Here is a 12,059-nt window from a genome sequence, read left to right on the forward strand (position 1 = left end):
ACTTATATGTATAAAAAAACAAAGTTCATAATGATAGCAACATGTCACTCATGAAGAAGTTCACTTTTATCCTTTTACAGTATTCCATTAGGAATTTATGTTAACCAATTAAGAGACAACAAATTCCAAAAATTGTTACCTACCAAATTAAATATCCTTTTGGTTAAACTAGCTAATCATCCATTAAAACATACCATACACAGCTTTAATAACCTAACATGTCCATTCATGTTTACCAATTATACTTTCTATTTATAATTGTTGAGATAATATACTTTATCCATTAATTTTTTTTGAGTACTATTGACTCTATTACAAGGTAGTATATGTTCTATACTTTCTCTATCTATTGCAGACCAAATAGTCAATATCGTCCCACCCCATCACCGGGGTTCGATCATGTAACATTCCCTCAAGGAGAGCTACAGAGGTGTCAATATTCGATCATTTGAATTATTGATCAACCAATACGAGCACTCCTAACGACAAACATTGACCTTATATTCTTTGGGCATAGTATATATGGCCTTGACCTTGACACGGACTAAAATCTCTCGCGCTGATCAATTTGTTGACCATGTCAATTCCAATATTGAACCTCAAGTCGTCGGTTCTATGTTTGCTTCTTGGACTAGTACTTCACCCTTCATTGGGCTTATCTTCTTGGATTGCGTTCAATATCTCGATTAATATGTTCCACGAGACCATAATAAAAAAAATATAGCAAAATGTAAAGTAACAATGTTTACCAACTCAACCACTAATGAATTGGAACTTATCAGGCAAGCACCTTGTGCTTAGATGACACCTTTGTGACTCTCCTTGAGAGAAAGTCACAGGACAGAATCCCTTTGATGGGGTATTGACTCTTTAGACTACAGTAGTGAAAGTATAGAACACATACTACCTTATAATAGAGTTTAAATATGGCTTAATTTATATACTCAAATCACAAATCCCCATACTAATGTACTCAAATCACAAATCCCCATACTAATTGCCATTAACAAATGGATAACGTTTGTTTACCATTACGGACCACCAATCATTTCCCTCTTCTTTCCTTCCTCAACGTACAGCTCAAACTTCTGCTTAATTATTACAGATTACAGAAGAATAAATTAAAGGACTGTAAAAGTAAAGAGATGCTCTGAAGGAACATTATATTTTTTGCCCTAAACATTACACTATAATATAATCCTGTTAAATAAATTCATAAGCGGTTGAAGAAGCTTTTCAAAAATGGTGGTGGGCTCCGACGTAGCACGTGACGGAGTTGGGGGATATTGTCAGCCATCATGTGACACTTTCATACCTTCATGTTCACTTCTACCAGGTTCTGTACTCCAAAACAAAAAATAAAAATTAAACAACAAAAATGGGGTACCAATTTCAGCAATAACATTAGGTTTCATTTTTTTTTTTTTTTTGATAAATTAGATTTTCTAGCTAGATTAATTCTAATAGTTGCTTCAGTGTTGAGTGATAAATAAGAAATTAAATATTTTTAAAAAACATTATATAGCTTGAATTTAGATCTATGATTTTAATTGGCCTGGGTGTCAACTGGAGTAGACTACTTCAATGGGACTAAACGTGGTTGCACGTGTGAGAGACTCACGTTCGAGCCTGTAGCTTGCACGTGCCTCTTGGCATGCACTTAGTTTCTATTTCATCACTCATTTTATAAAATTTAAATTTTAATCCCTATTCATGCCTCAATTATTTTAATTCTTAATAATAAAAACTTGATTGTATTCTTTAATAACAACTTGATCGCACTTCCAAATGATTAAGCATCAATCACCACACTCTTTTTAAATTCCAAAATAAAAATATAAAGATAACTTTGAACCCCAATCTCTCACCGTTTATGTCATGAAGACTAGTGGATAAGATAAATTGCGCTTGAACCATGCACTTGCAGGCCAAATTCATACCGAATTTGAATCCTACACCTTACTGTTACTAATAAAACAAAGTTTATGAACTCATTATCACGAGCAAAGAGTTTGATTTTCTTTATGCCCATATCTCGATTTTCAGTAACTGATGTATTTTGGGTTGATTGATCAATTGAGGTGTAACTGGTCAATAAAGATGTTGGCACATTTGTGCACCAAATTATTGATTCAAATTGGTTAGAGGCTTAAGCAATATAATGGGTTTATTGACTGTAGTACCATATTTAGAAAATTTTTAAATGAAGTCAATAATTCAATATTATTTTTAAAGTATAGGAATATTGTTAATATTTTTTTTTTTTGAAGAAGGAATATTGTTAATATTAATTGTCTTAATAATAGATTTGTACATTGTTTTTAAAGTATTGTACATTGTATCATTTGTCATGAAATTCCCCTCCTGTAAAACATGATGACTGGTCTCAGCTGTCCATAATGGTTCATCAATAGTTGAGGACTTTAGTAAAAAATACAGGGTCAGTTTTATAATTATTGAAAACTTTTAAGAACGGGGTTCATTTTATAATTATTGCAAACTTGAAAATTTAGTAATGATAAGATCCTAACTTTTGATTTTTCAATATAGAGGGTGTGGATGTGTCCACACTTTTTACATGACAAGGTGTTCTTACTTTAACCCTCCCCCTATATACATAGCTACATAACATTTTTTTTTTTTTAAATAAAAAATGTATAAACTATTATTTTAGATTTATTTTAATATAATCATAATTTTAATATTGAGCACCAATCTTTTAGCTACTGAGATACATGAAGAATTTGCCAATATTAAAAAAATTTATTGCAAATCAACCAATCTTTCTTAATTCATGTCAATTCTTTTAAATATTGGATTGAAAATAAAAGAGGCGAAAAGCCCAAAGGATTGAAGTAAGAATACAATGTCGGGCCAGTCTAGTAAGGCCCAACCTACCACCAGAGAGAAAGTGGCCCAGACACTCACTCATCTGTAAGGTCCACACCACTGTGTAGATCATGGTTTAATTGTGTTTTTTTAAGTGTGTGTTGAAAATTTATTATTTTGATGTTAAAAAAATTTCTTATTTTGCGCGTGTTAAAATAATATACATTTTAGGATAAGATAATCTATTTTATGGGTTAGAATTATGTACTTTAATACATTTTGCATTGACTATTCATCATTATTATTTAAATGATAATTATGATTATATAATAATTACACATACTTTTATTAACAAATATTAATATCCTCAATAATCAATTACATTAAACTATACTTTACAATCAAAAGGATTTATATATAATCAGCACAATGTTATGATGATCATCCTAACATAAAACCATGCATAAATAAACTAGGTATGTACAAAATGTGTTAAAATTAATTATGAACTAAGTAGTAGGGTTGATGATGAATGCAGCAATTCTCTTTTTGATTTCCTCTGGATTAGCTCCCACAAGCTTATCCACCTCAACTCCATCCCTCATAAACATGAAGGTCGGCATGGCCTTGATTTCCATCTTAGCCGCTACCTCCTAATCATTAATTAAATTAGCACAAACATAACTATCCCATCTTCATTAACCCAATTAACTTTTATATATATAAAAGAAAAAACTCAGTTTTTAATTAAATATTATTTTTTGTTTGATATAGTGGTAAATAATTGAGTATTATTAATATCTTTTATTTGATCCATCAAGTTAAGCGGAGCTAGAACTCCCACGAGTAGCTTAGTTGATTTCTGAACGCATGGTTGATTGTGGCCAAATGCACAAGATTGAATCCGGATAGCTGCAGTGACCTAATGGGCTTCTAATGAGCAGTGTTGTAAAGATCGGCTTAGGTGGCCGCCTAGGCTGAGACGATTTCAGCCCTAGGCGACTTTTAGTCAGCCGACCAACTACTCGACTAGGCACCTTAGGCGTCGACTCGATCGAGTCGGTGCCTAACTCGGTCAAGTTGACACTCAACTCGGTTGAGTGTTTTTTTTTTGCCTACCCGGCTACTGCTCTTCTATATTTCTCCACCCATGTATTCAACTAACCCTATAATATATGCAGTTGACTACTTTGAGGGATTATAATAGTCTAACAAGTAACAACTCCTACCCTGAGTGGAAAAAGTGAAGAGAGTACACTCGAATTACTTGGGTGCCTAGGCACTAGGTGCCCCTGGGCGCCCAAGTAGCGCCTTCTACAACATTTCATATCAGATACCATTATCCCTCCACTATTCTGTTGGACACTTTTTGTGGACAAGTTAATTTAGCAAAGCTAGACAAAATATGAATCAAGAAAGTAGAAACATTAGTACCTTGACCTCATCTACATCCACAGAGAGAAAGAGGATGTTTTGGTAGCTCAAGGCTAGTTCTGCTAAAACAGGAGTCATGGCTACTGAAGGTATGCACCAAGAAGCTGTAAAATGTATCACAATCTGCACTCAAAATGAAGGGGAGAAAAGGATTTCTGATGATCAAGATAAGCCTTTCCTATCGAATTGAACATTGAACATTGATCAAAACAAACAAACAATAAATGAAAACTCAAAACACTTACTGGACGGGATTGATTTTTGGCATGATACAGAAAGGTATCCCAGGTTTGTTTGGATTCTATTTTGATGACTTCGCGTCGTTTTTGGCCCTCCTCAAACTCCATCTCCTTTAATTTGTATGAGTAGCAGGTTGGGATTGTGAATTACTAGGATCGAGTGTTTTATAGGATGTCTGATCTGAAAGCTAGCTAAAGAAATTAAACATGTGAAGAATATAGCGAGTGACGACATTAATAATTACCTAATAAGGTGAATGTTTTTGTTTTATTTGCTAGAAATATGATGAAATTTTGAGGGTACCCCTATTTATTTATTTATTTAATCAAATAGTTGTCTGAAACACATGAAAAATGTACGTACAGCTATATATATATAGCTAGTGAATAGACCAGTTCGCCATACAATTGGCTGTAACAATCTTTTTCAATCCAGCTGTTTTTAAAGCCAAAAAGAAAACATGACTCGGTTGAGCTAGTCTTTCTAGTTTCTATATATACTCTGATTTGCAGATAATTACATAGGAGTAGAACTAGTGATGGTAGATTTTTCTTGTCACTTACAAAAAAGATAGAAATTAATTACTGATAGTTAGTGGACCACCAATTTAATCAAGACTAAAACATGGATCAAATCCAACCAATTAGCTTAATATTATAGTGGAATATAATCATGCTCAAATAGATCCACGAACAACACACGAAAATTCAATTGAGTCATCCAATTTTAATTTTTTTTTTTAAAAATTACAATTGAAACAATTCAAAATTGTGTAATTAAATCAAAATTGATATGTTCTCCAAATTACCGCAGGCATGACGGTTATCCTATTAAAAAATTATTATTTTTAATTTATTATAATAATTTTAAATAAAATAATTTTTTAAAAAAAAAACAAAACAAAAATCCCATCTTCATATCTTGCCAAAGACAAAGAGGTTTTGTTCAGCGAAGGAAAGCCCTTCGTTTTCCCAAAGACGAAGATGTTTCCTTTGTCTCCAGAGAAGATGAAGGCGTGTGTTTTTTTTTTTTTTTTTTTTTTTTTTTTTTTTTTTTTTTTTTTTTTTTAAATTGTTTTAATTTTATTTTATTTAAAAAAATTATAATACATTGAAAATAATAAATTTTTGATAAAATGACTGTGTTATGTTAACATTCATCTATAAAGAGTCATTTTTCTGATGCAAGTAAGTTTGATTTCTTCTGATTTTTGAAAATATATCTGATTCATTTTGTATAGAGAATGATGGCTATATCCAACGTCGTTACTATAGAATTTCTGGCCAATTGACTAACATTTGTCATATGAAGAACATGTGATATATATATATATATATATATATATATATATATATATATATATATATAGAGAGAGAGAGAGAGAGAGAGAGAGAGAGAGAGAGAGGTGTGAAAGATGATGTTGGAAATTATAAAAATTTGTTGAAAAAATGATAATTAAAAGATGATTTTATTTTCGAATAGTAAACACGAGAAATAAACTAATAGAGTGGACAAATTGAAGAAAATAGTAATTCAAATTAGATTATTGTGTGTTCATAAAACAAACATAATTACATAAATAATCAAAATATTTTGCGGATGAAGAAAGCCATCACTACTTGTGGTCTCAACAAAGTACACATCCTCCTTTAATTTAGCAAAATAAGCAATAAAGAAAGATCCTAAAATTGTCGGCAAGTAAATTGTATATATAACTAGTTAAGTGAAATACGCTGCACAATTAAATTGCATAATGATTAAAAAAATTATAAAATTATATTGTCAAAATAAATATAAAACTATTATAGTTTTGTTAAACTATTAATTTAATTTGAAATTTATATCTATTGGTGATGGGGATATGGGACCCAGAGGTCCATTTTATTGGTATAGTATTAACCCAAGTGAGGGTGGTGATGATAGGAGATTGACCCAAGTCCTATTGGGCTAAGAAAACAAGGGGGTGTGGTGGCCCAAAAAGAAGTGAGAAGACGTTTCCGGACAAGAACCACCGCCGGCGGGGTGACCGGCCGGACCCCCGCGGCAAGACGTGGCCGGCGGGGGCGGTGCGCCACCAGTCGTGCCGGCAGCGCCCACCGGCGCGGCCAGGGAAGGGGGGCAGATAGGTGGCACTGGAGTAAAATAGCATGGACGCGGTCAGCAGGGTTCGAACCCACGCCCTCCAACACAGTAGGCGCGCACCATTCCACCAGCCCACATCAACCATTGTTTACTGAGCCGCGGCAATAATATATAACCCCTTATATATGCGGGCAGGGCAGCCACGACCACCGGCCGGCGACTGGCCGGCGGGACCCTCAGGCCGAGGCGCGGCCAGTGGGGGCAGTGCGCCCCCCAGATGGTCAACGGCACCCCCCCCCTTCCCGAGGGGGTGCTGGGCGGGTGCGCCGAGCATGGTGGACCGGGGTGGTATGCGCGGGAGTTTTGGAAGTATGGCGAACATGCCCGCTTGCATACCGATAAATGGGGAAGTGGGGATGGATTGCATGGGACACGTGGACGCTAGAGGAGGAGGGGGGCTTGCTATAAATAGGGGTCCTGGATCTCTGGCTAAGGGCAACTCAGACACGACAAGCCCTACGGTCTAGTGGTCTTGATCTATACTTTCAACCCAACTACCTGGGTTCGATTCCTACCAGTAGCATAGTTAGCTATAGCCCACCACATGGGCCTTATTCTTTGTATTTGGGCCATCGTTCTGGGCATGTACCTCGGGCTTTGTACGCATTATTTTGGGCCTAGTGCCCTGGGTAATAAAGTCAGTACTTTCTTACCCCGTCCTATACCTGGTCCCAATAAAACCATCAATTGGTCATATTGTATTCTAAAAAATATTAAGTAATCATCAATTATATTCAGCATTCAACAATTTATACCATCAAATATATAATATATATAGTTGAATAATAAATTATTTAATTTTTTTTTGAAACTCAAAGAAATAAAAGAGAAAATATTAAAATTATTTTTAATCATCACAAAATTTGAGGTAAAAGTTTATATATACCAATACTAAAAAATTATGCAATAATATGTTAACTGCATGTATATAATGATATGTTAATTGTAATAGCTACATAATTTATTAATTGAATGTATATAATGTTAGAAATTTTAGATAAAATGACAATTTTGAGTTACTATTTTGTGGTACAAATATATGTGAGTTTCACTTTCGATTTATATCAGGTCAAAGTAGATTCGAGTTCTTCGTAGTAAGAAAAAAAATTTGATATATTATATGCTCAAAACGGTTAATAAGTGGATGAGAAATTGATTTTTTTAATGTAAACCAATTTGAGAGATGTCAAATGTTACAATGCAGGAGGGTGCATCCACCTTTAATTTAGTGAGCATCCGAAGAGTAAACTTAAGGTGCAAATGCAGCACTCACGAAGAGTACTAGGCAATTAGCACTTTGTGGTAGGTGCTAATTGTGCACCTTAATTACATAGAATAATTAAAATAGCACCGAAAGGTGCTAAGTTGTAGTACTCTTCGAAAGGTGCTAAGCAATTTGATTCTTTGACTCTTTGATTTAATTTCAAAAGGTCTGAAGAGTAAGTTTACTCTTCGGTTTGTATAGACTTTTTTATTATTCAGGAGTTTTGAAATTGGTTATTAATAGTCAGTACGTATTAATTGTACTTAATTTCATAACTATTAAATTATTTCGATAATAAGTATGACAATTTCAAACGTTATAATATGATTATTGATGACTGTGTTTATGTCCTTGATTCTATCCCATATATAGACCTATTTTGAGTGAAAGATATTTTAGTTTTATGTAATATGTGCCTTAATTCATTTGTTTATACCCTTATTGTGCATAAATTGTTGATTTGAAGACAATCGTATGCTTTTCAGGGCATTTTGAGTGAATCTCGAGTCAATGTGAGTCAAGATGAAGCGAAGGATGTGGCTAAAATGCTTCAAAGATAGCCAAAGAGTGGTACTTTCAATGGGTTTGACCACAAGAACAAAACACGGAAAAAGTGGAGTAAAAGACCAAAGAGTTGTAATTCCCGCTAAATTTGGCGACATCTTAGAATTTTGATCATAGATCATTCTAGGAATGTCCGATTCAAGTGAATCTTGCGCCATTGGAAAGAAGACTCGAAGGGCTACAACTCTTATGAAGATTTCAAAATCTAATTTGAAGGAAAAAGGGTCAAAATCAGCCTACAAACCGGACCTATGATGCAGAAGCACATTCAATGCATCGAAAATTTCCAGTAGGCGTCCTGAAGAATGAAGATCAAGACTCGACGCGTCAAATTTCCGTCCTGTGCGAAAATTGGGCTGTGTATAAATTCCTATTATGCCCTTATTTGGCTCCCGCTATAAAAGGCCCATCTTCCTCAAACCCTAGGGCCTAAGCTGCGTTTTTGGAGACAAAGAGAGAGAGATATCAAGAGCCACAAGTCACATTGGAAGAAGGAGGAAAAACTAGGAAGATTCGGGAGAATATTTTTTCCTTTTCTTTTACTTTCTTTGTTTCTTGTAGGCGCTTTTATATTATTGAAATGAATGCTATTCTAGCCATGAGTGGCTAAAACAACTTTGGGATTTTTGGGTGAAAGTGTTTATGAACCTATGTGCCTAGTTCTTAAATTTATTAATATATTTACATTTGGGTTTTATAGCTTGTGTTGCAATTGTGTTCTATCTTGTTGATGCTAGTAATTAAGGCCCCAAATTACTCGTTTCAATGCTATTTTTATGTCTTAATTGGGAGTTAGCGCATATTTTAGAGCACTCACAATTGCACTTAACTATTGCAGATTAGGAGATGGCATTTTAGTTAAAGATTTATCTTGAATGTTTGTTCTTGAATTGTTAGAGCGTTTATATCATGGGAATGAATATTTATTCACATTATTTTAGGTTGAAATTACGGGAGTAATTCATTCCCTTGTATGCATTCTCACACTTGTTTGAACCTAAATTAGATATTGCACTTTAGAGAAGCTAAGAAATGCACAAAATACAATTACGTGTGCAAGATACTTCTCGAGTCTTGCACGAAAGTGTGTACCCGTGTATGACAATTACTGGAGACAACTACAAACACATATAATTATATAATTTATATAATATATATATTTGCAAATATTTTTATTAAAAATAATATTAGTATTCTCAATAATCAATTACCTTATGCTATACTCTTCAATCAAAAGGATTTATTATCAGCACCACATGTTATGATCGATGACAACCATTTGCACAGTATGTAGATCATCCAACCTAAAACCATGCATATATTAACTAGCTAGGAATGTACACCTTATACTAAAATTATGAACTTAAGTAGTAGAGTTGATGAATGCAGCAGCAATTCTGTTTCTGATTTCCTCTGGATTAGCTCCCACAATCTTATCCACTACCTCAACTCCATCCCTCATAAACATGAAGGTTGGCATGGCTTTGATTTCCATTTCAGCCGCTACCTCCTAATCACCAGTAATTAATTAAATTAACACAAACATAACTATTAATATATCCTTATTATATAACAGAAATATCCCTCCTTATATATATTTTTTTAATTAATTACGTTTCATTTCATATACTGAGATAAAGAAACAAATTTTCCATCAATACATCCTCTATTTGAACCGTCATATTGAGTAAGACTAGACTAAATATGAATCAATAAACATAAGTACATATAATATATATATATATATATATAATATACCTTGACTTCATCTACATCCACCGACAGAAAAAGGATGTTTTGGTAGCTGAAGGCCAGTTTTGCTATAACAGGAGTCATGGCTACTGATGGTATGCACCAAGAAGCTGTAAAATGTATCACAATCTGCACTCAAAATTAGGTAAATTTAATAAAACTTGAAGTCACGAAGACTTAAATTTAGGAGTAATTAAGGAAAACTTATTACGATTTTCAAAAAAAAAAAAGGAAAACTTATTACGTTTTCAAAAAAAAAAAAAAAAAGGAAGACTTACTGAACGGGCTTGATTTTTGGCATGATACATAAAGATATCCCAGGTTTGTTTGGAATCTATTTTGATGACTTTGCAGCGTTTTTGGCCCTCTTCAAATGCCATCTGATCTGATCTCTTTTAATTTGTATGAATGGCAGATTATTGTTAATTACTCATAGTACGTTTAGAGTGTTTTATATATAGGATGTGTGGAAGGAAAACATACATGTGAAGAATGAGTGACAACATTAATTAGGCAGGGCCCTCTTTAAAGAAATCTTGATATATAAATAATAAGTTAATAACCAATAATGAAGATGTATATTATATTTTCGTTTTCTTAAGGTTAATATTTTTCTTAATTAAACACGTATCAATTAAATTAAACATACAGCGCAGCTTGAATATAATGTACTATACGTGAATTGAATAGACCAGTTCGTCGTGCAAGTTGCTGTAACAATCATACTCAATCCTTTTCAATCCAACTGTTTTTAAAGTCAAAAGGGAAACCACAGCCAAAGAAAAACAACTCTAAAAGATTAAATTTAATTAATTAATAAATCATATAGCATTATAATAATTTAATGTGGGGTATTGTATGCTGTGAAAAACCATTTACTTCGCTTGTAAAATCAAGTACATATCATCTTTTTCACCTACCAACTTTCATGGTTTAATGGAATTCCTTCAAGTTGTAAGAAAAGGATTATGCATGTGTATGTATACTTTTATTATATGATTATATATTTTTTCTATCATGAGGAGGGTTGAGTCTTGAAACCCAAGCACCCGATCACTGGCTCCCAAGGAGAATGTATCCAAGCCTTCCATTTATATTGATCTTATGGACCTAGTGTTTTGGTTTAATTTAATATTTTTAAAATTTTTAAAAATAGCTATAATTGAGATGAATTATAGTTTTGTCTCCAAGTTAGTTATGATAAGATCATAACCATTGGTTTGTCAAGATGAAGCGTCAGGATATGTCCACACTTTCTACAGGGAGGTGTTCACACCTGAACCCTCCCTATATATAATAGACTACATATATTGTAATTTGTAAAGGATCATGGTCCGCAAATTTTCACCATGTTATATGCAACATATGATTCATAGATTCTTTTTTAAGCGTTGGGATCCGTTAATTCATGGTAACTACTAAATTAAAAGTGTTTATTGTCACTTTAGATAATTAATAATAAAGTTAATTCCAGCAATGTTCTACCGACTTTTGTGATTTTTCAAATTTAGTCATCACCTTTTAATTTGGACAAAATAGACACTTGACTATCAGATTGTTTCACCATTGGTCCTTCCGTTAACCATCAGTTAGATAGGTATTAAGTGAAGGGCTAAAAGAGTCATTTCCTCTGATTGCTTTCTTCTTCCTGATGTTGGTGAGTAACTAGTTGATACATATACTCACCAACATCAGGAAGAAGAAAGCAAACAAAGGAAATGGCCCTTTTAGCCCTTCACTTAACGCCTATCCAACTGATATTTAACAGAAGGACCAATGATGGAACAAATCTGATAGTCAATGGTCTATTTTGTTCAAATTAAAATACAATAAT

The 12,059-nt window shown here is 33.4% G+C and overlaps 2 protein-coding genes across 2 annotated transcripts; both read right to left on the reverse strand.

The window, feature by feature from the left end:
- Positions 1-3,178: 3,178 nt before the first annotated feature.
- LOC109190273 (thioredoxin-like protein CXXS1) lies at positions 3,179-4,741 on the reverse strand. The gene is made up of 3 exons (XM_019340748.1): positions 4,509-4,741; positions 4,264-4,386; positions 3,179-3,482 (listed from the first exon to the last, which is right to left on the reverse strand). The coding sequence occupies exons 1-3, from the start codon at positions 4,608-4,610 to the stop codon at positions 3,339-3,341; spliced, it is 369 nt and encodes a 122-aa protein (XP_019196293.1). The 5' UTR covers positions 4,611-4,741; the 3' UTR covers positions 3,179-3,338.
- A 4,927-nt stretch (positions 4,742-9,668) lies between these two features.
- On the reverse strand, positions 9,669-10,649 carry LOC109190272 (thioredoxin-like protein CXXS1). Its single transcript, XM_019340747.1, has 3 exons — positions 10,504-10,649; positions 10,232-10,354; positions 9,669-9,983 (listed from the first exon to the last, which is right to left on the reverse strand). The coding sequence occupies exons 1-3, from the start codon at positions 10,603-10,605 to the stop codon at positions 9,837-9,839; spliced, it is 372 nt and encodes a 123-aa protein (XP_019196292.1). The 5' UTR covers positions 10,606-10,649; the 3' UTR covers positions 9,669-9,836.
- Positions 10,650-12,059: the final 1,410 nt, after the last annotated feature.

The sequence above is a fragment of the Ipomoea nil genome, unplaced genomic scaffold, assembly GCF_001879475.1.
Source record: "Ipomoea nil cultivar Tokyo-kokei standard unplaced genomic scaffold, Asagao_1.1 scaffold1576, whole genome shotgun sequence".
Classification (NCBI taxonomy): Eukaryota; Viridiplantae; Streptophyta; class Magnoliopsida; order Solanales; family Convolvulaceae; genus Ipomoea; species Ipomoea nil.